The sequence below is a fragment of the Eptesicus fuscus genome, chromosome 22 (genome assembly GCF_027574615.1).
Source record: "Eptesicus fuscus isolate TK198812 chromosome 22, DD_ASM_mEF_20220401, whole genome shotgun sequence".
Taxonomy (NCBI): Eukaryota; Metazoa; Chordata; class Mammalia; order Chiroptera; family Vespertilionidae; genus Eptesicus; species Eptesicus fuscus.
The window spans coordinates 35,406,687-35,434,642 of NC_072494.1; the positions used below are offsets into that span (position 1 = coordinate 35,406,687).

At 53.1% G+C, this 27,956-nt stretch overlaps 1 protein-coding gene across 3 annotated transcripts; it reads left to right on the plus strand.

Annotated features, from left to right (window-relative positions):
* The first annotated feature begins 5,034 nt into the window (after positions 1 to 5,034).
* SLC41A1 (solute carrier family 41 member 1) lies at positions 5,035 to 27,956 on the plus strand. 3 transcript variants are annotated; one of them, XM_008154191.3, is made up of 11 exons: positions 5,035 to 5,151; positions 7,601 to 8,637; positions 16,946 to 17,053; positions 18,150 to 18,221; positions 18,798 to 18,942; positions 19,099 to 19,245; positions 19,867 to 20,014; positions 20,910 to 20,989; positions 21,898 to 22,032; positions 22,327 to 22,475; positions 25,412 to 27,956. In XM_008154191.3, exons 2-11 carry the CDS (start codon positions 8,263 to 8,265, stop codon positions 25,595 to 25,597), a joined length of 1,545 nt encoding a protein of 514 aa, XP_008152413.1. In that variant the 5' UTR covers positions 5,035 to 5,151; positions 7,601 to 8,262; the 3' UTR covers positions 25,598 to 27,956. The 3 variants fall into 3 exon arrangements, with proteins under 3 accessions (XP_008152413.1, XP_027985069.1, XP_027985071.1); XM_028129268.2 differs by lacking the exon at positions 5,035 to 5,151 and adding an exon at positions 5,634 to 5,984; XM_028129270.2 differs by lacking the exon at positions 5,035 to 5,151 and adding an exon at positions 6,249 to 6,267.

Consider the following 27,956-nt stretch of genomic DNA (forward strand, 5'->3'; position numbering starts at 1 on the left):
TCAAAAAGCACTTCTCACCCTAACCGGTTTGGCTCAGTGGATAGAGCGTTGGCCTTCGGACTGAAAGGTCCCAGGTTCGATTCCGGTCAAGGGCATGTACCTTGGTTGTGGGCACATCCCCAGTAGAAGGTGTGCAGGAGGCAGCCGATCGATGTTTCTCTCTCATTGATGTTTCTAACTCTCTATCCTTCTCCCTTCCTGTCTGTAAAAAATCAATAAAATATATTTTTTTAAAAAGTACTTCTCTACCTCCAGTTACAATTCACCACACTATTTTGCTTGCTGCTAAGCCTTCCTAGCCATACCCAGTAATTTCAGAACTGGAGCTCCACAATACCTGGGACCATTCTGCCTAGAGCAGGGGTGGGGAGCATCCAGCCTAAGGGCGGTATAAGGCCCGAGAAATCATTTGGTCTGGCCCTGCCCAGGCCTTAGGGGTGCGTTAATTAAATGTTTGACCATTTAAAGCAGGTTAATTTTTAAGTTGATAATTTTGTATGGCCCAAGAATGAAGTTACAAATATCCAAATGGTCCTTGGCAGAAAAAAAGGTTCCCCACCCGTGGCCTCGAGGCATCCCAGGGAGAGAATCCGGGGGCCTTTGGGAAAGGGGAGTCCCATTAGACAGAAGCAAAGGGGATGATGACAGCAACTAGCTCTGAGCACAGATGGCCACACTTTCCCATTCCACCCCCATCACTACATCCTCCTAGCACTGAATGAAGCTGGAAGAGGATGTCACCTCAGCCCTGGGTAGCAGGAAAGAAGTTGACCTCTGAGAGGGAGATAGCAGGGGAGGGGTGATAGCCAGGGGAAAAATGGGAGGGGGTACCCATCCCCAGCAGGAACAAAGGACAGAAAAGTTTCCAGCCATATCAGGCTAGTCTTATGACTCTACCATGCTGGCTAAGAGAGCCAGGATTTACAGGGCTCTAGAAATGTATAATGTTTTCAGATGCGTATCCAGTTTGTCCACAGGGAAGCCATTGGTGGACACAGCTGTCCCTGAAGGAAGGTCATGGGGCCTGGAGGGCCTCAGGATGGAGGCTAAACGAACTGCATGCTGGGAAAAGTGCCAAGCCAAGAGGGAAGAAGTCTGCCCCACGGAGGTGCTTCCCTCACAGGCTTCTCCACAGGCCCCTGGCAGTGATCAACACCTCTCCTTCCCCAAACCTCCCACCTTCACCAGTAATCTCCCATTCTAATTGAAAACATTGTGCTTGTACACAAAAGCCATTTTATGGCACGTCATCTAAACTGCTACCCACAGCTCATCCTAGATAGAAAAGTATGGAGCTACCACTAGCCTCGCTGTCTTCTGGAGGACCTGGAGAGGGATTCTGTGAGTTTCTTAGCGTGTTGCAAGGGAGAAATCTCTCTCCTATTGTAATGGGGGTCAGCCAGAGACTTCAGATCTGACATACCACCAGCTATAGCTGAAGGAGGAGAAGAGGATAGTGACAGAAAAACACTGTAGGATGCAACGGGCCTGGGAAAAGACTTCTTGGAAAAGAAGGGGCTGGCAGTGACTAATAGTCCTCCAGCTTCAGGATGGACATTACACATCATGTGGAAGTTAAAACCAGATATGGTTTAAAAAAAAGAAAAAAAGAAAAGAAAAGATTTCCCAATGGGGAGGTAGGAACCAAACACTTCAACTAATGTCACCTCCTCTGGAGAGTGGGGGGAGGGGGGAGGAGGTATTTCTAAGGGGAAAAGAGCTCTTTGGCTAACAAGCTTTAAGAGAAGGCATGTCTTGAGGTAGGAGGAGGGGCTACATGAACTTTGAAGTTATTGTCACATGAAGGTCCACTATGATGCTCACCCTCACTGTCTCCTTGACACCACAACCCCCTCCACCCCAACTGAGTCTCTCCTTCTGAAGCACCTGGCTGGCTTGCTACTTGCTATTTCTGCTTTTTCAGTAGGGACGAGCTGGGTGTCTTCCCCTTCTCAAGGTCACAGCTGTCTGGGCTGGAAGGAAATCTGCTCCCTCCATCCTCTTGGTGTTTGACCCTAGGAATTAGCACAACACATGGCAAACTACCTAGATGAGTCTCATCCATCTCATTCATTCCATGCATTTATTGAGGACTACTAAGTGTCAGAAGCTGGTAACACACTAGTGATAGCAATAAACATAAAGCATAGTCTTGTCCCAGTGGCCCTGAGGATTCAGAAGACCCCAAAACTGAGGTCCTCTGTATTTACACACTCATAGAAATATTTGCAACACCTATAACCAACAAAGGACTCATATTTTAAATATATGAAGAACTCCTATAAAGCAGTAAGACAGAAAACCTAAGAGAAAACTGACCCCAAAAATGGATAAAATACTTGAACAGATATCCAAGTGGCAAATAAATATATGAAAATATGTTTAACGTCATTGGTTATCAGATAAATGCAATTTAAACCACAATGAGATACCACTACACACCCACCGTAATGGTTACAATTTTTTAATCTTTTTCGCTTGACAATACAAAGTGTTGATGAGGATGTGGAGCAATTGGAACTCTAAGATAGTACTGGCAGGAGTGTAAATTAACATGAGCACTTTGGGAAATTATTTGGTAGATTTACTAACACTTAAACATATGCCTACTCTATCACCCAATAATTCTATTCATAGGTATGTATCATAACAGAAATATAAGCATACATATGCCAAAGGACACAAAGAAAATTGTTATAGCAGCATCCTATATAATAAAAGCCTAATATGCAAATTGTCCCCTCAGGCAGTGGTTCCACCAGGAGACCAACTGGGAAACTGAGAGTTTGACCACTTGCTATGACTTGTGCTGACCACCAGGGGGCGGTGCGAAACATGGCTGGCATCAGCAATGCGGCACTGGCAGTGGGTGGCAGTGGAGGTGCTGCTGGCCCTGATGGGCCCCAATGAGAGTGGGACCAGCGGGACTGCCTCAGGATGGTGGAGCAGGTGAGGGGGTGGCGCCAGGCCAAGGCGGGGTGCTAGGCGGGGCTGTGGGGCTGGGAGGCTGGGAGTGCCAGCTTGGGCCTGATCTCCGCAGGCCACCCCAAGGGACCCCACCCGTGCACGAATTCATGCACCAGGTCTCTTGTTATTCATAAGAACCCAAACTGGGGACATCGCAAATGTCCGTCAATAGAATAACAGATGAATAAATTCTGGTATATTCACTTAATGACATAATATACAGCAATGAAAATGAATTAGCTAATGCTACCACAATGTTATGCATTAATTTTACAAACATAATACCGAGTGAGAGAAGCCAGACACAAAATAATACCAACTGAATGGTTTCATTTATATAAAGTTCAAAAGCACACAAAACTAATCTATGGTGTTAGATAGGGGTTGCCTTTGGGAAGGAGGGTGGGGTAGTGACTGGGAGGGGATATTAGGAAGGATTCCGGGGTGCCAGTAAGATCTAATTCTTTTTTTTTTTTTCCTCCTATACCTTTATTTTTTTTTTAAATTTCTTTATTGATTAAGGTGTCACATATTTGTCCTCATCCCCCCATTCCCATCCCACACCCCTCCCCACAGATGCCCCAACCCCCTGTTGAACTTAACCGTCGGATAGGCTCATATGCATGCACACAAGTCCTTTGGTTGATCTCTCCCCCCTCCCCCCAACCTCTCCTATCCTCCCTCTGAGGCCCGCTAGTCCGATCGATGCCTCCTTGTTTCTGGTTCTGTTCTTGTTCCTCAGTCTATGTTGTTCATCAAGATCTAATTCTTGATCTGGGAGGCGGTTATACGTGTGCATTCACTGTGTCGTTGCCTCTTGACCTGTACACTAAGGCTTTGTGCACTTTCCCATATCTGGTATACTTCATTAATTCTTTTAAAAAAGAGCCCTAACCGGTTTGGTTCAGTGGATAGAGCATCAGCCCAAGGACTGATGAGTCTCAGGTTCGATTCTGGTCAAGGGCACATAGGCAACCAATCGATGTGTCTCTCTCACATCCACGTTTCTTTCTCTCTCTCTCTCTCCCCCTCCCTTCCACTCTCTCTAAATATCCATGGTGAGGATTAACCAAAATAAATTTAAAATGTTTTAAAATTCTTTAAAAAAAAGAAAACACAGGAGACGGGAACTGTTTTCAGTGGGAGGGGGCGGGGAATGGAAGGTGGGAAAGGAATATGAGGGAAATCAAGATTACATAGAGGTGGCTGAGCTGTGGCACGATTACAAGAGGGCATGAGGACTGTTGAAGGGAGAAGGACAGGAATGGTCCCTAGGACCTGAGGGAAAAATCTCCAGGTACATCAGCCTTCATTCCCCACCAACCCTACACCCCCTATTCAAAAACAGATCCTTTGGGGCAAAACCCAGTGTTTCCTACTTCTGTCTCCAGGCTGAGAGACCCAGCGTTTGAAGCCAAAAGTGGTGCAAATGTCCTAGCAGCTAACCTGGAATAATCCCCAATACTGGAGTGGGGGGTGGTATGTGCTGTTATCCTTGTCCAAAGGAATTACCTGGTTGCTGTGTTCGCTCTCACTCTCTTTCTGAAAGGGAAGCCCAAAGCGTCATACCCAGCACTGTGTCCTCCTCCCCCAGGCACACCTCTACTCCAAACCCCATCCAGAGGCCTGCAGTCACGCTCCAGTGGCCCCTGAGCCACTTTCCGGGAGGAAAAGGACAGGAAGGAACCGCTGGTCACAGGTTCCACCGACAAGAGGGGAAAACCCGAGGGTGGCGGTTCCTTTTCGGGGGGGGTGGGGGGGAGGCCACACCCCCTGCACAAAAACATCCCGGAGAACTGGCCCTGACTCTGCGTCGGAGAGGTGGAGGTGCCCCGGGGAGGAAGTGGCCACAGGCTAGATGGGAACACCCCTCTTTGATCCCACAAGGTGCGTCAGGGAAAGTTGGATTTCGTTGAGCCCGGGATGGAGACACCTCTCCCCACGCTGCCGCCAGGACCAGAGGAAGCCGGGCTCCACTCCGCCCGGATCTCAGGTGGTGCGCGTGTGACCCCAGCCCGAGAGCCCGACCTCTTTTCCCTCCCGCCCGCCCATCCCCACCCCTTTCAAGGCCGGGACTTTATTAAGGCCGGTTCCGTCCGGGTTGAGCCATCGGCTTAGAAGGCGGGATCTGGCGGAAGCTCGCGGTGACCAGGCAGCCGGAGAGGAGCTGCGACCAAGAACAAGGTAGGCACGGTCCTCTCCAAGGGCGGAGCGCGGGAGCTCCAGGGGAGTTTCCCCGTCTCCCCGAAGGCCGAAGCCTCGAGGAAGCGCTCGGGGAGCCAGAGCAGTCGCGCACCGGCGCGCACGCCTTTCGGGGGGCGAGGGAGGCCCCGGGAGCGGTGGGCCGGCCCGAGGGAGATGGCACAGCGCGGCGACCGCCGGGCGGCGGGCACCCGGGCCCGTGGCCGAGGGGCGCAGGGACCCGCGCGAGCGCCGCGCGGCGGGGACCGCCCGCTCCGGGTTCCCGTCACCCGCGCCCCGGGTTCCCCGACGCCCCGCCTCCCCTCGCGCAGCGAAAGACAGGGGCCGGGAGAGGCGGGGCCCGCCCCTCCTCCGTCCCTGATTGGTTGCTGCTGCTGTCCATCCAGAGTCTATTTTTGATGGAGTGGGGGGGGCCACCCAGTCTGCCCCAGATCACGTTTGCCGCTAGCAGCCAACCAGTCGGGCCCGAGTCCGCGGGCCAAAAGCGATTGGGGGCGAGTGAGCTCGGCCCCACCGTCCCCCGTACGGGTGCCCCCCGCCCGAGCCCGAGGAGGTATATCCCGCCCCACCGGCCACCTCCCCTCGTGGAAGCGGAGCGGCGGCCTCGCTGTAGCGCAGAGGCGAGATGTAGCGAGCCGGGGGTCGCGGCTGGACGCTCGCCTTGGCTGGGAGTGTGTGGGGGGGGCACGCCGGGGGCCGAGGAGGACTGCCGAGGAAGAGGAGTGATGAGAAGAGGGGGCACCCTGCACCTCCCGAGACCACGGGCCCTTGCTGCCACTCGCCAGGCGCCCCCCTTCCTCCTAAGCGAGGACCAGGTCAGTCCCCTTGCGGGGTGGGGGGCGGAGGGCGGGAGCCCTGGCTCGCAGCACATTTGCTGAGTCTGGATCCGGGAGAGGCGAGGGAGGACAGCCGTTTGCCTCTTCCCCCCTCCTGGGGTTTGGGGGTAGTAAAACGGGGCTTTTGTGTCCCCTTCTCCGGGCATCCTGGTTCCGTGTTGCTTCTTTCATCCCCGGGCCTTAGGCCTGTCGGAAGTCTCTTGACTGGAAGGAGTGGAGTTTGGGACTGGCTTTGCTTCTCTTCCTGCCAGTCTCCTTTCAGGTTAGGCGGCCTGCGTGGACGGCAGGGCGAGGCAAGGAGGGCCAAGTTTTAGCAGACTTAGAAAGTTTCCTGCCGCAGGAGCCGTGGACTCCCTCCTGCTCAGAGGTTCCCTCTCCAGAGAGGGTCTTTGAAAGGACCACAGACCAGGTTCAAGGAGCCGAGTTGACAGAAAGAAAACAATACCCATGGACCAGTTACTGGAGTTGACCCACCCTTTCCCAAGCCGGAGTTGACTAATTGTGTGTGTGGAATACTTAAGGACCTATTCTTCTTACTTCGGGAAAGTCTCTTTAAACATTATTTTTTTACTTTGTGAAAGCTATTCTGGTGAAACGGAATGGGGGAGGGGGATCAAGGTCTGGGGACTCCTTTAGGAAAAAAAAAAAAAAAAAAGTGGGATCATTACAGCCAAAGGGACATGCACTTGGGAGCGAGTACATTTTGGTTTATGCTGCTTTGTTTCTTGTTTTGCTTGGTTTTATTTCTTTTTTCGTTGGTGCTTTTGTTTTTTTTTTGTTTTTTAAGAACTCCACTATGTCCAGCGCTCAGCAACCCTGGGGAACAGGGCGAACCTAGAGAATTGAAATGTGTGCATAACAACCAGTCGTTTTACCCTCTTTCTCTTCAAACTGAGATAACTCCCTCGTCCCTATCTGACAAGCTCACAGGGCCCAGAGCAGGGGGAGAGGAGCTGAGACCAGAGGCCTGGATCCAAGTCAGCGTCTGAGCTTTTTGTAACACTGTTGACTCTCAAGGGCAGGAGTGGGGAGGCCTCTGGCTCTTGGCCTCGGGCTGGCAGGCTTGCCTCATTGCCCAGAGAGTCCTCCTATTTTTTTTTTTTTTTCCTCAGGGGCTCGGGCGCTTGGGAGTCTGGGGACTGTCACTCAGTGATCAGATTCTCCCTGTTTAGTGGCCCTGGGTGGCTGCCTTGTGATTGTAAACAATCATGTTCTACAGTGGGGAGGCTGTGCCTGAATGTGTAAATGTGTAAGTGGCTCCGCTGGGAGACCACATCTAAATAATCCCGGGTTCTCCGTGAGCACATCCCTGCCCACCCTGGTTACTGAGAAGGCAATGCAAGGTCTCCCGCACAGCGTCTTCCCCGTCCCAGGCTGCTCACCACTGTGGGGGAGCCCCGTGGGGCGGTGGGTTGCTGACTGGGAGGATGGCGGGGATCGCGCCTGCTGGGCCTCCAGATGTTGCCGTGCAGGAACGGGTGATTTTAATGGAAAGAACGAACTCTTTGACTTGTGCCTGCTTTTGTGCCTCGCAGTATGAGCTGCCCTTTGCTGTATCCTAACATTCTCTTCTTCTTGTCTTCCTCCCACATAAGGTATTCCACCCAGTTTCTCGTGACTTGAAGGACCGGGGATTCTGGGAGGTTCGAGGTCTGCCCAGGAAGGAAGGGAATCTCGGGAAGAAAGGGGAGAGACGACAGGCACTGCCCTGGGACCAGCAGAACCTGAGAGGCTGTGGGAAGCTTCAGGACACCAGCCAGAGGCGTGGGAAGAAGCCCCAGCCCCGGGCCCACGCTGCCTTCTGAAAGAACTTGAACTCAAACTACTTTTCATGCAAGAAAGGGCCGCCTCAGAGGTTACCCCACATTCGGCCGGGCTCTTCCACTCTGGATGTCCCCGCTCGGAGGAACCTGCTGCTGAGAACCAAAGAAGATAAGAGGCCAGATTAATTTCCCCCCAGCCCAGCGCTGGACAACAGGAGTCAGGCGTCTGCACCCCTAGTGGCCGGCTGCGGGGGCTGGTGAGGAGTTTCTGGTTCCCTCCAGCTCGCGGCTGCAGTGCTTGATGGGGCTGCCTGTTGGTCGATCAGTGTTTGCAGCACCTGGTAGGAGCGGAGAGCCGTGGGAAGAGGTCCTGCGGCACCCGAGCCTGGGTTCACCCCAGGACTAAGTTCTTTCCTGAGTTAGAGAGGGAGAGAGAGAGAGAGAGAGAAAAAGAAAAAGAGAGAAGTCCCCCCTTCCTGTCTTCCCTTCCCGTCATGTCCTCTAAGTTGGAGCTGAAGGACGTCCACCAGCTGAACGGGACTGGCCCTGCTGCTTCACCCTGCTCTTCAGATGGCCCCGGGCGAGAGCCCTTGGCCGGGACCTCCGAGTTCCTGGGGCCTGATGAGGCTGGGGTAGAGGTGGTGGTGATTGAGTCTCGGGCCAACGCCAAGGGGGTTCGGGAGGAGGACGCCCTGCTGGAGAACGGGAGCCAGAGCAATGAAAGCGACGACGTCAGCACGGACCGTGGCCCCGCACCACCCTCCCCGCTCAAGGAGACCTCCTTTTCCATTGGGCTGCAAGTGCTCTTCCCCTTCCTCCTGGCAGGCTTCGGGACGGTGGCGGCGGGCATGGTGCTGGACATCGTACAGGTAGGACCGGGGAGGGCAGCTCTCGACCGTGAGTCCCGGGGCCACCTTCCCTCCTGAGAAACGGCCTCTTGGCGCTTCCTCTCCACCTCCAGTCAGAAGCAGCTGCCGCTTCCTAGAATACTGTTTCCCTTTGGATCGTAGCCTCAGTTTCTTCTTGGTCTAGTGGCTACAGAAGCCTCGAGGAAGCCCAGTAGCCCCAGGGCCGTGGTCAGGGCAGTATTGCTTAACAGAAGCAGAATTGGTTCCAGAGCTCAGGCTTGGAAGAGGAGCGATGGGATGGGGCTGTTGCCTGCCATTCCTCCTGGGCATTCCTGCTAAGCCCCGCTCAGCAGGAGACATTTCGATGGGTCTCCACTTGAGGCTTTCTTTTCCCTTCCCTTGAGGTTTCAAGGATACCCACAGTAGAAACCTCAGTTTCAAGTCTCCTTTCCATCCCCCTGCTGGGCAGGAATTTGTCTGGCTGCCAAGAGGGTCTCAAATTAAAAGGGAAGGTTCTTAAAGGCATTTTGTGTTGCTTATCTGCCTGTAACCTTGGCAGGATCTTGGGGCATGGGGTTGGGCACATGCTGTCTGTTGCATGGTTTGAGGGGGGTGGCATGATAAGACATAGAAGTGCTAATTCTGTGACATAAATGGGGGTAAAATGTAACCAGGCTTGGGCAAAACTGTCTTTGCTCCTTACCTGTCTTCGTGAACCTGCCTTGGACAAAGAACGCTCTTTTTGAGGCTGCTGGGTAGAATTATGGATAAGAATTGGTAGGTCCTGGAAGAGCCAGGGATATGCTATATTAGTGTATTGTGGGTTAGGACTTAGCCAAAACCTCTAGGTCCAAGAGATAGGTAATGCCTTCTTTCTAGATAAAAGTTTTTGAAGGGCAATAAGGCACACAGAGCTTTCTGAAGATGCCACATTTAACTAAGTCAGTCACTAGCAAATAGTGCTGCTGAGTACTGGGCTTTGTCCTACGTATTCAGAGAAATACCAAATACTGAGGCCGAAGGAGATCTGGCCTTTGTTTGTTTGTTTGTTTGTTTTTTAATATGTTTTTATTTATTTCAGAGAGGGAGGGAGAGGGAAAGAGAGATAGAAACATCAATGAGAGAGAATCATCAATTGGCTGCCTCCTGCATGCCCCCTACTAGGGGTCAAGTCTGCAACCTGGGCATGACTGAAGTCGAACCCAGGACCCTTCAGTTCGCAGGCCGATGCTCTATCCACTGAGCATAACCAGCTAGGGCTGCTCTTTAGGACCCATCAGTGTCCATGACCGTGAGATCTCAGGAGGATATGGAGCGCAGCATCCCTCTCCCGTGCCAATCCAACCCTACAAATGATGCCTGTGGTGATGCAGTCCTGCTGATGGGTCTCACCATGCTCTTGTCCCAGGAAACTGTGGGTGGTTGGTTCTAGGTGGTTCCTTCTTTGACTTGAGCCCTGCAGGAGAACCCTGCACCTTCGGTTGCTAACGAGGATGTTGTTTATGTCATGCCAAAGTGCCTGGTACTGCCTCCTCTCACCCCTAACCTGTTACCTTGAGAATTGTTCCTCATGCGGGTGAGGAAGCCAGCTTGGAGCTGGGCAGGTCAGCTTCGGATCTCCCCCCCCCCGCCCCCCCAGTGGCTGCCCCTCCTCCTAGTGCAGTGAGAGTTGGGTAGCAGTTTCTCCACCTTTTCTATCCCTTTCCTGTGTCCTTGGTTCTCAATTTTTAGAGTTTTTGAGTTCTGATTTGGTATCTACAAAAGGGTATAGAACCAGGTTCCGGTGGTGAACTGGGAGAGGGTTGTCTTTATTTTCTGGATAATATTGGTATGGGGAGCATTTGCTGGGCTCCTCTGTAGCAGCCATAATCATCTCCGTTTTGTAGATAGGGGCCTATGGCTTAGAGCCGTGATCGGCAAACTGCGGCTCGAGAGCCACATGCGGCTCTTTGGCCTCTTGAGTGTGGCTCTTACACAAAATACCACGGTCTGGGTGAGTCTATTTTGAAGAAGTGGCATTAGAAGAAGTTTAAGTTTAAAAAAATTTGGCTCTCAAAAGAAATTTCAATCGTTGTACTGTTGATGTTTGGCTCTGTTGACTAATGAGTTTGCAGACCACTGGCTTAGAGCAATTAGGTAAGTTGTCCTTGGTCATCTGACTCAGAGCCTGACCATTGACCTCTATGGCCTTCACCGTGGCCATGATTTATTTACCAGTTGATTTAAGAGTCTGGGAGGAGTCTGCTCTCTTTGTCTTCCCCTGAAAAACAGGGTGGACTGAAATTTGGAACAATTGGAGTTATAGTCAAAAACGAGCAAGAACAAAAGTTCTTAGAGGGCCCCCCTGCCTTCCCATCCCACATGCTCTGAGAATTGTAGAGCTGGAAAAGGCATCTGACATCTTGCCCCACCCCCACCCAACCCCCGCAAGCCTGAGACATTGAGAGACCTAGGTAGGGAACCTCTGGAGCCTGCCCAACACACCCACAGAGGGCCGAATTTGTCCTTGGCGTGGCACCTAAGCTCGCTGCAGAATTAGGTCCAGTTGGTATGGATGACAATGGCTGGATTGTCCTAGTCGCCTTCCCCCAGCCTCCCTACCACAGCTGGGCTGGAGCAGGCCCTGCAGAGAGCTGAAGATAGCCTGGGAGAGAGTGGGTGCGAAAAGAACAGGACATGAGACCACAGGGAGATTCTTAATCCGTATCCAGGGGAGCAGGAGGGGCAACTGACAGTCGCAGATTCCAGAAGAGCAGGGTGACGTCTAAGGATTTACACCTGCATTTTCCTTTCACAAGCTAAGATAGCCTGCAGTGGGGCGGAGTCTGGGGGTTCCTAAAGACTGGGGCCATGTGGAGGAAGGGGCTGTGAAGTGTCCCCCAGGGTCTCAGAGTCCGTGTTGGTGCAGATGTTTCCTGGGCCCGGGGCCCCCAACCTTTCCCCACTGCTGGGGAAGACCCAGTCTCTTCCTGGAAGGCCCATTTCTGTCTCCTCTTACCTGCCCTCCTCTCTACTCACTGTGTACAGCCCGCTCAGCTGTGAGATGGGGGCCGGGCACACTGGCCAAAAGCAGGAAAAGGATAAATGGACTGCGATTTGCTCCAACTTCCCACCGTGGCTGAATGTTCCTGCGGCATTTGGGAGGGAAACAGGACTGGGCCCTGTGTTGGAACTGAAGTGGGTTGGGATATGGGAACCTCCCTGCTACACAGGCCTTGGGCCCCACCCCCTAGTTTGGTCCTGGCTGCTGCAGGGCACCTCACTCCCTTGTTCGGTTCGCCTTTTGAGGAATGGGGATGGCAGGAGGTGGTGTGCGCACCTTCACTGTGTTAAGACAGGTGGGACTCCTAGGTCCTTATTGTAGCTACTGCTCACTCACTGAGGATCCCAAGGAAAGCAGACCCCCTCCCCCAAGCCCCTCCTTCTCTGGCTTCTCTGCCTGCTGTGTATGAGCATCTAGAAAGATGAGAGCGGATGGCAAGCATGGGCTTGGGTGAGTGGACTGGGAAAGAGGCATTCTCCTGTCTGGCCTGCTCCCATGGCGGTGGGCATTCCCGGGCGTGACACTCGGTTCCATCTCACTTGACCACACCTTTCTCACACTGGTTATCTCTCTCTAGCCTGGCGTTGCCCTGAGGCCCTTCTTGGACAGCTAGAGGACCTGCAGAGTTGTGTGTGAGGAGGGGAGGGTGGTTCTGACAGGTGAATACTGGGCTTACTCCAATCTGATCCGCAAGGTCAACTCCAGCCCTACTTCCTACAGCCCCTGCTTAGAGCTTATCTCTACCAACTTCAGTCGCAACGTCCTGATCCTGTGCTTCCTGGCTGTGACTTTCTTCCCCATTGCTACCCTCCAGCGGGGAAGAGGCTCAGGACAGAACACTCGAAGGCAGGCACGGGGAGGTGAGGGGTGGAAGGACAAAGGAGAGGTGCTGGCAGGGCCACTGAGGTGGTTGCTCTGAATCAGGATTAGTTCTGAGTGTGGGGTAGGCAGTCTCATCCCTCACCCCGAGACTATCAGGGACCAGTGAGCCCCACCTCTATAGGAAAGAACTGGAAAAGGAACTGCATTTCTGAGAAGCAGTGAAATGTGTAGATAACCCCCTTTCTCCACCCCCCCCCACCCCCCCCCCCCCCCCCCGCCGCAGTGGGGCCCAGCTTCCTGGAACTCACCCTTCTCCATCCCTAGCAGAGCAGGAAGGCGTGGGTGAAGGTTTGGCTGAAGGCTGGGCTGACAAGGCTGACGGGTTTGACTTCTCGGGCAGGCCCTCCCAGCCAGGATGAACAGGATGGGCCTGAATTAGGCCCTGTCTGCCCTGCCACATACTGTGGGCTCTGACTGCTTGCCGGCTGCCCCACGTCACCATCTCTTCCCGGAGCTCTGTGTGTGCGTGCCCTGAGCTGCGTCTTTGAGAGGGTTTTGTGGGTAACGAAAGCAGGTGTGTAGGACTCGGCTGCTCTGACCCAAGGGCCAGCTTGGCTGCACGGGGCCGGACTCGGGTTGCGTGAGGTTGCTGTATTCTCTGCGGATTAGGGCACTTGTGTAGGGGCTGTTATTGTGGCTGCTTTCCTCCCCGCCTGCCTGTCTCTCCTCTTAGCACTACTAAAACCCTACACCTTCCAGGTCCTTGTGTAATTTAAAGGGAGAGAGATAGAGAGAGAGGGGGCGTTTGGGGAATGCTTATAGTGGCTACCAGTGGGGCTTAGCTGAGCTTCATATATTATTTTTCTTAAATGATTATAAAGACAGACAATATTCCTTAGAAATGGTTCAGAAACTATTACTTGCATACACTGAGAGCATTTCTTTCCGGGCTCTTTCACTCGGCCAGTGCATATGCATTCCATACGCCTCTTGGAGAACAGAGCTGGGCGCTGGAAGGGGGATGAAGCTGTGCTCAGAGAGGCCTTTTGAAAGCCCACAGTAGGCCACCCTCCGGAGGAGAGGGGAGCAGAGGGGAATTCTTCCCTCTGAACTGTTGTCCAGTTTAGGTGAGGAAGGAGGAGGTGAGCAGAGCAAGGCCGGGCCTGCAGGGACCTAGAACCCCAGGTTATGCACAGCATCCCAAAGTGACAGCCCCCGAGCTCCTCCCGGGCCCATGGGGCTCACTGCGGCTGCCCCTCTCTCGGGCCCTGGGGGTGAGAAGGGATTCGAACCCTTCCAGCATTTGGAGGGGGGGCTCTTCCTGTGGGTGCCTGGAAGCTCAGCAACTGTTCCGGCGGAGGAGGGGTGCAGGGAAGAGGGTTTCTGAGAGGGCTTCTTTAAAGAGAGTCCTAGGCCCTCGAGGGGCCAGGCCGAGAGCCCAGGTAAGGATAGACAAGCCCTAATGAGATGAGCCCTTCCCCAGGGTACTGGCAGGGTCATCCCTCCCTGCCAACACACACACACACACACACACACACACACACACACACACACACACATGCCCAGCCAGCATGGCTCAGTGGTTGAGTGTCAATCTATGAACCGAGAGGTTGGAATTCAATTCCCCATCGGGGCACATGGCTGGGTTGTGGGCTTGATCCCCAGTATGTGATGTGCAGAAGGCAGCCAATCAATGATTCTCTCTCATCATTGATGTTTCTGTCTCTCTCTCCCTCTCCCTTCCTGTGAAATCAATTAAAATATATGTTTTAGCCCTAGCCTATTTGGCTCAGTGGATAGAGCATCGGCCTGCAGACTGAAGGGTCCCAGGTTCGATTTCGGTCAAGGGCACATGCCAGGTTGCAGGCTCATCCCCAGTAGGGAGTGTGCAGGAAGCAGCCGATCATTGATTCTCATCATTGATGTTTCTATCTCTCTCTCCCTCTCCGTTCCTCTCTGAAATAAATAAAAATATAGTTAAATATATATATGTTTTAAACACATACACACACTCTCTCTTGAGGAGAGGTCCTTGCCTTATAGGACTCCCAGTGTCCCGCCTCACCTGGTCTCTAGTCTTGGCCCAGCCCTCTCTGATATCCTTGATCATTTTTTTTTGTTGTTGTTAATTGTGGCAAAAAAACACATAGCATAAAGTTTATCATTTTAACCACTTTTGAATGCACAGGTCAGTGGTATTAAGTACATTCACATTGTTATGCTACCATCACCACCATCCATCTCCAGAACATTTTCATCTTGCAAAACTAAAACTCTGCCCATTAAACACCAGCTCCCCTTTTCTTCCTGCTCCCACCGACTGGTACCACCATCCTACTTTCTATTTCTATGAATTTGACTTCTTTAGATACATACAGAAGGGTTTGTCTTTTTGTGTCTGGCTTATTTCACTTAGTACAATGTCCTTAAGGTTCATCAATGTTGTAGGAGGTGACATGATATACTTCCTTTTTAAGGACAGATAATATCCCATTGTGTGTATATGCCACATTTTATTTATCTACTCATCTACCAATGGGTTGTTTCCACTTTTTGACTATTGTGACTAATGCTGCTATGAGCATGTGTGTACAGAGGTCTGTTTGAGACCCTGCTTTCAACTCTTTGGGATGTATACCCAGCAGTGAGATTGCTGGATCATTGATAGATTCTATTCTAATTGTTACGAGGAATCGCCATACTATATTCCATAGTGATTGCACCATTTTACATTTCCACTAACAGTCATAAGGGTTCTAATTTCTCCACCTCCTTGCTAACACTTGTTATTTTCTGAGGTTTTGGTGTTTTGTTTGTTTGTTTCATATATTTTTATTGATTTCAGAGAGGAAGGAAGAGGGAGAGAGAGATAGAAACATGAATGATGAGAGAGAATCATCAATCGGCTGCCTCCTGCAAGCCCCCCACTGGGGATCGAGCCCTTGACTGGAATCGAACCTGGGACCTTTCAGTTCGCAGGCCAACACTCTATCCACTGAGCCAAACCTGCTAGGGCTGGTTTTTTTTTTTAATAGTAGCCATCCTAATCATTGTAGGTCCGATTTGCAACCTTGCTCATCCTTAACTATAGAGTGTTGGTGCTGGAACTGCCTTTAAAGACCCTTTGATCTGGCCCCTGAATTGTACATTTTATAGTCAGTAGCTTGAGGTCCTTGTAACTTGCCTAAGGTCCCTCGAACCCCGCCCTCCGCACCGGTCAATGTGGGGAGGATGTTGGAGAGACAGCGTGAGGCCCCTCCCCGGGGTGTCTCATAGGAGACCTAAGGCTGTCGGTCCAGGACATTACAGCACTTTGCCTCAACCTCTGTACTTCTTCTGCCTGGTCACCTGCCCCCCCCCCTCCCTCCCCAAAGTTGAAGTCTTTCCATTCTCAAAACAAATAAAGGAACCCACGTCGCTGCCAAGGCCAGGGAGGGAGCCGCAATCCCAGCCTTTTTCACAAGTCTTCAGTTTCAGTTGCCACTAAAGTAGCTTTCAGATAGCCAATCTTGGCTCCTGCTTTTTCCTCTCAGCACTAATGGGTGTTGTGCTCTCTGAACCTGTTTCCTCATTTACCAAATGGGGTTAAAAATAGCCCCTACCTCACTAGGTTGTTGATAGGGTGAAATGGAAAATGCATGTAGGGCACTTGGCCTAGCATAGTCTGCGTGATAGATGTCCGCTGGAGGAACTGGGGGCGAGCCAGGCCTCACAGTGTCGGGCTAGAACCCGTGTCTCCTGACTCCCAGCTCAGTCTCTCCCTGCAGGGGAGCACTTGCGTCTCCTCGCTGAGGGATTGGGGAAAGTATGTAGGGTGAGAGAGTGCAGAGGCAAAATAAAAAGCCTCTTGCAGACCAGCATTTTGAGGTTTGGGGACTGCGGTCTTCATTCAGACCCGGTCCAGAAGGAAAATTGCGATGGCTGAGGCCCAAAGCCCTTAGAGATAGAAACCAAACAAACCCTAATCTCCTCAGCCCCGTGGAGCCCAGCTCTCAACAGCTGAGACAACACTACCCAAGGCTGAGGCCACAGAGAAAACGGGCTAAAGGCAGAGGGGTTGGGGATTGCGATTTGATGGGGAATCTCATCGGAACTTGGGGTGTAAGCCACCTGGGGTGACTCAGCTGTGTGACTCGGCTCCTCACCAGTCTCTTCCCCCGACCCCGAATAGAAGGCAGAGGAAGTAGGGCCAGGCTAGGGTCTCCTGACCAGAGAAGCCTCTACATCTACATCTCCCCTGTCCTGGGTGGTCGGGGGGAGGGGGGAGAGGAGAGGGGGGACTGTGTTGTTTGGAACACCATGGGCTTGGTTTGGTTCCAGGGTTCTTGGAGGAAAAGTGGCTGATGTGCTTACTCCCTGCTGATTCCACTTCCTCCTCAAGCCCCTGATTCCAGACTATCTGTTCAACCTCGCAGCCAGTCCCTTGGGGCACTGAAATTCCTGAGATCTGTTTTCACCTTGTAGCACTGGGAAGTCTTCCAGAAGGTGACAGAGGTCTTCATCCTGGTGCCTGCACTGCTGGGGCTGAAGGGGAACCTGGAAATGACCCTGGCATCGAGGCTGTCCACCGCAGTGAGTGTCCTGGCCGGGAGGACTGGGGTATGCAGGACTCAGGGCAGCACAGAGCCAGGATGGGAGATCGCTCCTGGCCTCCTCAACGGCCCACGCCTGGAGTGTGGGGCTGGGGTGGGCAGGTGTAGGGAGATCCCGGGCTGGGTGTCCTGCTCCTGGCAGGGGCTCCCTGCTCGAGTGGTTCCCAGGCTCGGTTTCTGGATGTCTCAGCCATCCCTGGACTCTTGCCCCACCCCCTGTTTTGCAACCCGCCTCGTGACTGTTTGTGCAGCTTTGACAGGCAAGCATCATGCTGGTCCCTCCACCTGCACAGATGGGGGCCGCCTCTGATCTCCAGCCCTACTCTGCAGCTGGGCCGGAGCAGAGCCAGGCCTGCCCCGCCTCTCCCATCCCATTCCCTTTCCCCCTTGGCTTTGAAGGAATAGACGGGGAGGGGTTGCTCATCACTCCCACCTCCCACAACCCCTTAGATCAGCCATGACGGCTCAAAGGCTGAACCAGATACAGGGCCATGGGGTAGGAGGTGGGAGGCAATCAAACTCAGGAGGCAGGGGAACCAGGGGGCAGAGATGTCCCTGCATGGCCACAAGTCTGGAGAAGGCAGCAGAGAGACGTGGTAGCCAGCCTAGTCTGCCCCAACTTGCCCTGCTCCTGGCCTCCTGTGCCTCCTCACTCCTTCCCAAACACATTGCGGCCACAGTCCTGCACCAGCAGCTAACCTTTCCTTCGTTAGGACAGCAAGCTGGCTTCAGAGCTGGGGGTCCATCGGGCCATTCTAACCTGTGCAGGAGTGGGCTGTCCTGGTGAGCAGGGCAGAGGGTGGAATCTGGGGTGGGCAGGTGTAGGGAGCAGCTCTCCTGAGAGGAGGAGACTGCCTTAGGAGCCCCCTTCCTGCCACCACCCAGCCACAGGAGCTCAAGGAGCTCCCTCCCTCTCACTCCAGCCCCCCGTTCCTGCTTCACTCTCCATGGGGTCATGTTCTAGTCCCAGAGTCTTAGGGCACATGCACTGCTTCCTGAGCCAGTTGGATGCTAATGGTCTGAGCTGCAGGCCTTTTCCAGCCTGGAGTTCCAGCCCCCTGTCCTCCCTCTCCCAGGCCAACATCGGGCACATGGACACACCCAAGGAGCTCTGGCGGATGATCACTGGGAACATGGCCCTCATTCAGGTAAGACAGCAGGAACCGGAGAGACTGGGCTGAGCGTCCTCCTTGGTCAGGGATGAAAAGCTTGGGCAGCCCCAGCTGGGTCCCGAGTGAAGTTCCGGCGTCCTGCCGAGCTGGCTTCTCCGAAAGCAGCTTTAGGAGGTAACCAGGTTTCCCAGGAAAGCAGCCAAGAAACTCAGTATCTCAGTGTCAGTTCTCGGCTCCCGGTGCTGCAGGGGCTCATGTCCCCACAGATCAGACTCCGAGCACTGGAGTGCTGAAATGTCCTTGACCGCCCTTGTCTCATGTCCCCTTGAGGCCCAAGCCTTGTCTCTGGGCTGAAGTCCTAGGCGCCATTGAACCTCACCCCTATCCCCAGAGGAACACTCATTCCACCAGTAACATGTCCCTGGCTCCTGCGGGGTGCACTGCACAGTACTAGTGTCCGGTGTGAAACGAAATAAATAAAGACATCATTCCCGCTTGGGAGGACTGGACAGTCCTGCCCCACCTACCTCCTGGGCTGCAGAGGGCCAGGACAAGGTCTCAGCTAAGAAGCTCTCTGCTCCCAGTGCTCTCCAGTTACCACTCCCCCCTCAGGTGCAGGCCACAGTGGTGGGCTTCCTGGCGTCCATTGCAGCTGTCGTCTTTGGCTGGATCCCTGACGGCCATTTCAGTATCCCGCATGCCTTCCTGCTGTGTGCCAGCAGTGTGGCCACAGCCTTCATTGCCTCCCTGGTACTAGGTAAGGAGGGAAGGGAAGGGGAGGATGGTGCAAGGGGAAGGGACCAGGGAGAGCGGCCCAGGGGTGTCAGCTGGGTCTGGCACCTCCAGTCTCTCCTTTTTGTTGCTACCCCTTTACCTCTTCTTACCCTTCCTGGCTCCTCTCTTTCCTCCCCAGGTATGATCATGATTGGGGTCATCATTGGCTCTCGAAAGATTGGAATCAACCCAGACAATGTGGCCACTCCCATTGCTGCCAGTCTGGGCGACCTCATTACCTTGGCACTGCTTTCAGGCATTAGCTGGGGACTCTACCTGGAGCTGGGTGAGGCTGTGGCTTCCGAGGGTGTGAGCCGGGTGGCCTCCTGGGTGGGGTTGGGAGAGATGGTTAGCATATATGCAAATGTGTAAGCGTTTTTTCTGTGTTCTTTATTTGATTGGGATACGGTTGTAATAACTCCCCCCCTTAGAGAATTGAAGTTTAAGTGCTTATCTCAAATTCATGCAGGCAGCAGGGGCAGGATAGGAAGTATCAGAGAAATATGTATATTCCTGCTGGATTATTGCTTCCCTTGGAGGGGTAAGGTGTACAGGGTAAAGGAAGGGAACTGAAGACTGGAATCTGCTTGCAAAATGGAGAAGGTGGGAGGGGCGGGGGGAGATAGTGATTTCTGGGGATCAAAGCAAGAAACCGAGAATCTGGTCTCTGCCCCTTATGAGTCCAGGGCTGGGAAAGCTTTCAGTCTTGGTTTTCTCATCTACAAAAGGGAAAAGGCTGGCCCCACCTATCTCCTGGGCTCACAGTGAGAATCAAAGGAGGTAATATAGTTCCAGGCATTCAGTGTGGGGTTGCTGTTGATCTGTTGGGATATTTGCAGGTTCAGCCAGGGGGAGGCTGGGAAGAGGGAGCCACGGTGCTCACCTCCGTCTGATCTCTGCTTCTCAGAAAACTGGAAATACATCTACCCCCTGGTGTGTGCCTTCTTCGTGGCCCTGCTACCCGTCTGGGTGGTGCTGGCCCGGCGGAGCCCAGCCACAAGGGAGGTGCTGTACTCGGGCTGGGAGCCTGTCATCATCGCCATGGCCATCAGCAGGTAGGCTCGGGCCGTGGGTGCGTACCCCCACCCTCTCCACCCTGTCCCCCACCCTCTCCACCGTTTAAGCCTGAAGAGAGAGAGCATGGCACAGACCCTGGAAATGCCTTCAGTAGGGTGTCAGTCACATGTCCTTCTATTACAAATGACAGAAACCATCTGAAGAGGGCTTCATTGAAAATCAGAATGCATTGGCTCAGGGAACTAAAAAGGCACAGCCTGATTCAGGAGCAGAAATTATACCCTCAGGGCCCCAGTATTCGCCATCTCCTGGCTCTGCGTTTCCCTGTGCTGGCCTGCAGTTCCGGGTTTATACTTTTCTACGTGTACTAATTCGGTGGCAAGAGAGATTCTTTCTCTCAACAATTTCACAAAGTCCCGTTATAAAAGTTTCATTGGGAAAAAAAAATAAATAAATAAAATAAAATTTCATTGGCTCTCCTTCAGTCACATGGTTATTCCTGAACCAATCACTGTGGCCTTGGGGATGTGATGCTTTGATTGGATGGGTTTGGAGCCTAGGCATCATTGGAGGAATGTCACGTGAACCACAGCGACGGAGTTTAAGAGAGACCATCCCCTGAGGAAAGGGAAGTAAATACTGAACAGGCAGAACCGCAGAGGTTCCCACAAGCAGGTTGTCCTATGGACGGCGCCTCTAGCCAGCTTGGGAGGTGGGTGCCATCAGCTTGCTCAGGGAGCACTGTGACAGTCCAATGTTATGAGCAGCAGCTGGTTCTGGCAAAAGAAGCAAGGACTGGGAGACCAGGGACTCCTGAGAGCCACCTTGCGTCCCTTCCCGCCCACGGCCAGATGGGCCTGTCCCTCTCACACCAGGGACTCGAACAGAACCCTTCAATGGCCTTCGTGTCGTTTTGTCTTCGTGTCTTTGTAGCGTGGGAGGCCTCATCTTGGACAAGACTGTCTCAGACCCCAACTTTGCAGGGATGGCTGTCTTCACACCTGTGATTAACGGTGAGGTTTGGCCTCAGCTGCCGGGGAAAGGAGAGGGCAGAAGAGGATTTGGGGGGCTTTGCCTCAGTCAGGGTTGTAGCAGGCAAGAGAATCCAGCTCAGTTAGTTCAAGACTTGAATGAAGGGGCGTCTCCCAGAAGTGAGAGCCGGGTAGGACGAACAAGAGATGTTGAGGCATCCAGAGATGAGCAGCAACAGGAAGCCCTGGTTCTCAAGGGGCAAGGGGAGGAAATAGTGTGACAGAAGCCCAGGGAGAGCCCTCCTCGGCCCCCAGCAGGGATAAGCCACAGCCATAAAGCAGAGAGGGAGCAGGAAAGAAATACCTGGCCTCTGTCCCTCCTCCCACCCTTTCTGATCACCTCCTCGTGCCTCCTGCTGAACAGATCTAACTAGAAGCACCATCATGGAAGGTTGGGTGGTTCCGTCTGTAGAGTCAGCCTCTCAGGGCTCAGAGCAAGGCCGAGGGGAGCAGGGAAAAGGTTGGGAGGGGATGCCAAGGAGAGTAAGCACAGGTCCTGGGTACCAGATTCCAGAGCGCAGAGCTCAGACCTGACACTTGACATGGGTTACTAGAACCATCGGGTGCCTGGGTCTGCTTGGCGCTTTGGAGAGGGCCCGAGGCAAGCAGGGCCTCGTCCCCTGGGCTGTGTGCGACAGCAGGTGCACACACACTGCGCTGCCGAGAAGTCAGGCTCCCTGAGTCGACAGATCGGCCTGTGTCCCTTCCTGCACGCGCAGCCACACCAGGGGCGCAGGAGTGTCTCCCACATCTCCAGGGCGGGGGGATGGGAGGATCGGAAGACTCCTGGAATGGGGGTAGGGGGGTGTCTTTGTCTTTCTTCGCAACGTCTCCCTCTCCTCCTGGGGACGCGTCCCTCCCCCCATGTCTACGGTCTTTTGTCTCTGCAGGTGTTGGGGGCAATCTGGTGGCCGTGCAGGCCAGCCGCATCTCCACCTTCCTCCACATGAACGGGATGCCAGGGGAGAACTCTGAGCAAGCCCCTCGCCGCTGCCCCAGTCCTTGCACCACCTTCTTCAGTCCTGGTAATGTCAGAGCCCCCGCCTCCTGGGTCCACTCCTGCCCTGGAGGGAAGGGTCAGCCGTCAGTGAGCTTCACTTAGGGAACCAGCTGGGCCCAGATACCAGCTGTCATAGAGGGCACAGCCCAGGCAGGAAGGCTCTCCTTTCCTGAGAACCCCTGGGGGCTGGGGACCACGGGATGGAGAGGTAGAGGCAGTCAGCTGTCCGCTGCCCTGGAGTGTCGCGTGGTACCTCCTGATTTTGAAAGACCTTCTGGGGCCAGGTGTCCTCCTCACCCCTTCTCTTCCTCGGTCCCAGATGTGAACTCTCGCTCGGCCCGGGTCCTCTTCCTTCTCGTGGTTCCAGGACACCTGGTCTTCCTCTACACCATCAGCTGTATGCAGGGAGGGCATACCACACTCACACTCATCTTCATCGTCTTCTACATGACAGCCGCACTGCTCCAGGTACCGACTGGCCGGGGCCCAGGGGCCGGGCTGCCCTGCAGGGGTGGGAGGGGAGGCCCAGGCTTGGCCCATCAGACACTCGGCACCTCTTTCTCCGGGCCTGGACGGCAGATAGACACTGGACAGGGGCTTAGACGCACAGGCTGTAGTTCCAGCGGAGTCACGAAACGCTGGGTGACTTTGGCCCAGTGGTAGAATGATCTCTGAGCTCAGTGATTGATGTGTTTGTAAATTGAGAGGAATGAACCAGGTTTTCAGCCGGTGGTTGTAGGGCGCTGAGCAGGTGCGCTCTGGCCACAGAGCTCCGCGTGGCTCTGCTTTGCATGCTGGGCTTCCTCAGGAGATTTCATATGAATGAAGGGTTTCCTGGCTTGAGAAACTGTTGAAACCACTGTGCTAGATCATCTGTAGGATCCTGTTCAGCCTGGCCATTCTCTGACATTCTCCCTTGTTGTGTTATTACGTGTTTCAGCATTTTATTTAGAAATAATTACATATTCACAGGAAAGTGGAAAAAAAAAAAACGTATAGAGAAATCCCATGTACTATCCACCAGTCTCCGCCAGCGGGACCCTCTTACATAAGGATAGCACGATGTCAAAAGCAGGAAATCAAAGCTGATACAATCCACAGAGCTTATTCAGATTGCACTTGTTTTACATGCACTCGTGTGTGTGTGTGTGTGTGTGTGTGTGTGTGTGTGTGTGATTTTGTGCAGTGTTATCACATGTGTAGCTTCATGTAACCACCACCAAGTCAAGACACAGAACTGGTCCATCAGCACAGGGCTCCCTCATGCTGCCTCTTTGTAGCCAAACTCACCCTAATTATTACATTTTAAACTTGTAGAGGTTTGTTTTTTTTTAATACATAGTAACAGTCACATTACAGTTCAAACATTTTAAAGGTTCATAGTGAAACCTCAGTGAAAGGTCTTCTCTGCCCCCCACCCCTACCCCCAGCCACCCAGTTCTCTTCCTCCCAGGCCATCCGTGTATCCATTTCTTATATGCCCTCCAAGCTGTTTCAAATGTATACAAGCAAACGTATCTGTTTTTCTTACTTCCCTCTTTCTTTTACACACAGGTAGCCCTGCTTTTTTTCATATAACTATGTGTCTGTCACAGAGATCATTCCACATTAACATGTAAAGAGGAGAGCACCCTGATATTTTACAGCTGCATTCTGTTCTGTTATGGAGACGCACCCTAATTCCATTTAACCAGTCCCTATTGGCCATCGCTTATCCCTGCACCTCTTACCCCCACCTTAAGAAAGGCTGTGTGTGTGTTGAGACATCTTGGCAAGGGCCGGGCTAAAAATCCACCATATGCAGTTTCCCCGAAGCACTCACCCGGGTGCTTGCGAGTGTCTGAGGCTGGAGCTTAGCCCTTGGCCTGCATAAGCCTTAGCTCATTATCCATCTCTGCCCTCTTCTCCAGGCCTGTGGAGGGGCACAGCCTGGCACTTATCCCCGAAAGGTTCTTCCTGATCCTTGGCTGCCTCCTCAGCCATGTGTCCCAGGGCCTGTTCGGGGCTGGAATGTAGGGACAGCTGCTGCCATTCCCTTCCCGGTCACGTCCTGAAGTCCTCCTGCCATGCTCTTTATTTGGGGCTCTGCTGAAAAGGGTGTGAAGTTATTGGGGGGGGGGGTGTGCTGGCCCTCACCCAGGGTCAGGGCCAGGGCCACAGGAGTACAAGGCAGCTGTGCAGGGGAGGGGGACTGTGAAGGGTGCTGGAACTGTAAGCACCTACCCCCTGGAGAGAAGACAGGAGAACAACCAAGTTTGCCTAAAAATAGGTATCAACTCTAGTTTCTTTATCCTGCTAGAGTCTCTGCTTCCCGCATCTGAGCCCCTGGGGGCAGAATTTACATACCGCAGCATTTGCAAAGTACAGTCAAGAGTAAAACCTCCTAAATGACTGTGCTGGAGCCTTCCCGTTAGAACCCGTTTCATTCTCCCCCGGGTGCAGTGATTTGGGGACCCCACATGTCAGGGAGGGTGCAGAGCACATAGAAGATGTGGGCCCGCCCATCGCATCTAAATGCATTTCCAACTTAAACGGGCGTGTGAATCTTGCTAAAACGCAGATTCTGATTTAGGAGATTGGGGGGTGGGGGGGAGGGGGGCGGTGCTGAGACTGCATTCGAACAAGCTCCCAGCTGCTGTTGATGGCTGCTGGTCCTGGGCCCACTAGCAGGGTTCTAATCCAGATCCTTCTTCGTTGTCTGTAGTAATGGCGGGAACGCAAGGGCACAGAGAAATCGGAGCAACAGATAATCCAAAGTGTCTTTTGAATTGCTGTGCACTCTCTGCTTTCTACTGAGCAGACTTGTTCGTGATTCTGCTTCGCTAAGAGTAACATTAAAACACATTTGCCTTCTTTGAGTCCACAACAGCAGAACGGGAAGAAGGGTCAGGAGGAAGCCTGCCTGGGATAATCAGCTGTGGCTCAGACGACTGTGCGGACAGCAGTCCCAAACACTGTTCTTATTCCACTCGGCTCCGGGGAGAAATCCCGCTATGACAAGCCAACTCCTGCCCCTGCCCCCTGCCAAGCTCCTCCTGGAGACGCCAGCATGGCGGGAATTAGAGTGACCCGAGAATAGGATGACCTAGAATTAGAGGCAAGAGGGCTGAATTCCTGTGGCAGGTGGGATTTCAGTCGGGGAGCAGAATGGAATGCTGATGTGGGTGACCCCGGAGAGCAGAGCATCTTCCTTTCTAAAGGGCTCACGTTATGCCTGTCGTCTGTTCAAGGTGGTAACTGTGGGGGGGCGAACAGAGAGGTCACCGTGTGGAGAGATGAACTGTCCCAGCGTCAGGACCGCGGAGAGCCATGCCTTGTGATGCAATGAATGGGTCCGATCCAGTGGCCTTGGGCTCCCCCTGGAGAGAGGGAGGGCCCTAGACCGAACCCTTCTGTCTCCCCAGGTGCTGATTCTCCTGTACATCGCTGACTGGATGGTGCACTGGATGTGGGGCCGGGGCCTGGACCCCGACAACTTCTCCATCCCGTACTTGACAGCTCTGGGGGACCTGCTTGGCACTGGGCTCCTCGCACTCAGCTTCCATGTCCTCTGGCTCATTGGGGACCGAGACACGGACGTCGGGGACTAGCCTGGTCACTCAACCTTCTCCCCACCCTCTGCACTTTCTGTATGTCCCCCTTCCCCCACCCCTCTCCACACTCCCACCACTTTCTAGGACTTCACTTTGATACCGAATTCTCATTATTTTCAATGGGAATTTTTATACATTGAGCCAAGTTTGTACGGCAAAAATTCAGGCAGGACAGAGGGACTGAGGCAAGCAGTACAAGTAGATTTTTGAAACAATCACCAAGTGCAATTTCATGGTGGGTGCCTCCAGGTGAGCTGGATTGGGGCAGGGTTCTCGTCTGGGATCTGGGAGCATGTTTTGGCGAACTTAGCTTTGGCCCTAATGAGAAACCCTTTGTGAGTTGGCTCTGGTGTTTTCCTTTTCTCTCTCTCTCTTTATCTTTTTTTTTTTTTTGGTCGAACAGAGGAATAAATATCCCCCTGCCCCTTCCCCTCACACACACATATACACTTTTTCTAGAAATGGACCAACTTCAAAGCAGGAGACAACTGCTCTTGGCTCCATATAATCCTAGCTCTGTTCTCTGCCCCCTGGACCCGGGCCCTTCTCTCTCAGAGAGACTAAGGTGGACTGACTATTCAGAATGTGCACGTGCCCCTTACCCAGTGGCTGGTAAGCACCAGTGACCTTTTTGCAATCGATTGTCACATTCAGGAAGAAATGAGCAGTGGCCTGGTTTCCTTGTCGGCTCACGTTCACCCATAGGTTTGCCAAGATCTGTGTCTTCCCTGGGCCCAGAGGACCAATTCTTTCTCTCTGTTCAACCCCCATCTCTAATTGCCTCTAAGCACTAACTTCTCCCAGAGTTGGCCAGATTGGGTTCCAAGATTAGGGACAGGGATGGGTACGTGGAGAATGGTTGGGAGGTGGAGGGCCACAGGGATGTCTCGCCGCTTCTGTTTCTCCCGAGGACACATGGTCACGTGGCCACCTTAAGACTGTCACTTCATAAAATCCCTCATTCTGTCACGTCGTGGCAATCAGTTGTCCTCTCGCTTGGCTTCTGCCCACATTCGCCATTCATTCATTCACTCGTTCCACAAGTACACAGCCTCCCCACGAGGAGTGCTGCTGCCGGCATGGTCCGAAACATCCATTGAGCAATATCGATTGAGTGCCTCCTGCGTGGTAGGTGCTGTGCCAGGCACTGACTAGCCAGTGGGAAGGGAAATACAGCTCCAACCTCACCTCATTCCCCAGATAAAGGCCACAGGCTCTCTCATTTCCGAGCTGTGTTTGCATCTGTACCACCGCGCCAGGTTCTGCCCCTGGATCTCCCTCCCGGGTGCCACCTGTGTAAAATGCTGACCCCAGCTACAGCTCCTCGCCCCGTGGCTCAACCAGTGTCCATTTCTCTAAATGTCCCTTCCTCACCGCTCCTACCCTCCACCTGTCCTCACCAGCCACCCAGAAAAGGATTCAGAACTAGTAGACTAGACATCAACTAGCTGCCTCTACTTTTCTCTGCCTAGCACAAGGTTAGGAGAACACCGGAGTCTCTATCGTACCCACATGTTACTCTGAACAGATCGGAAATCTGTCCACACACATGTACAAATCTGGGCGTTTTGGATGCAGGTTTTTTCTAGCCTCCCTATCCACAGCTTTCCCAGAAACCCTCCCCTCTGTCACCTAAAGGACCCACCTCCAGGGGAAGGCGAAGGAATGACCTTGTCTCTTACCAACACCATGCCTTACCCAGGAACTTGCCCTATACCTCCAGACTCTGTCTTCTCTCTCCCTCCATTCCCACCCTGGCCACCTAGTGGAGCTAGAACCTTAGAATTGGAAGGAATCGTAGAGGTTGTCTAGTTGGAATTGCGTCCAACAGAGTTCATTAACACCAGCCTGGGCTTGTCTCTGCTCCTCGGGCCTTGCATCTTGTCCCCCGTCTCCAAACACATTTGCACACACTCTTCTTGTACAGGCACCAAAACCAACTCCTCCGCCCCTGAAGCTGTGCCCTGTGCTCCCCAGGCACCCCTGCCCAGTCACTCACCCCTTCCTCATCTCTGCCAGGCTGCCCTGGAAGGCCCTGGAGCTTTCTTCCTTTGCTGAAAAGGCGGGGAGGTAGGCGCGCCCCCAGTCCTGAGTGTGTGAGCAGAGGGAGGACTGTGGGGTGAGACGGCACGAAAATGAAGTTGACTTTCATGGAAGATTCATTTCTTTTCCCTGATTGCACAAACAGCATGTACTTTCGGCCTGGCTGCAAGGAGCGACATTGGTTTACTCTTGTATCCTTAAAAAGTTACAGAACTGTGTCTTAAGAGAATTATTTATAGTTACTATAACTGATTTGACAGATGTCAACATAACTGATAAATTATATTTGGTAAATAAAGAGGACGTTTATTTA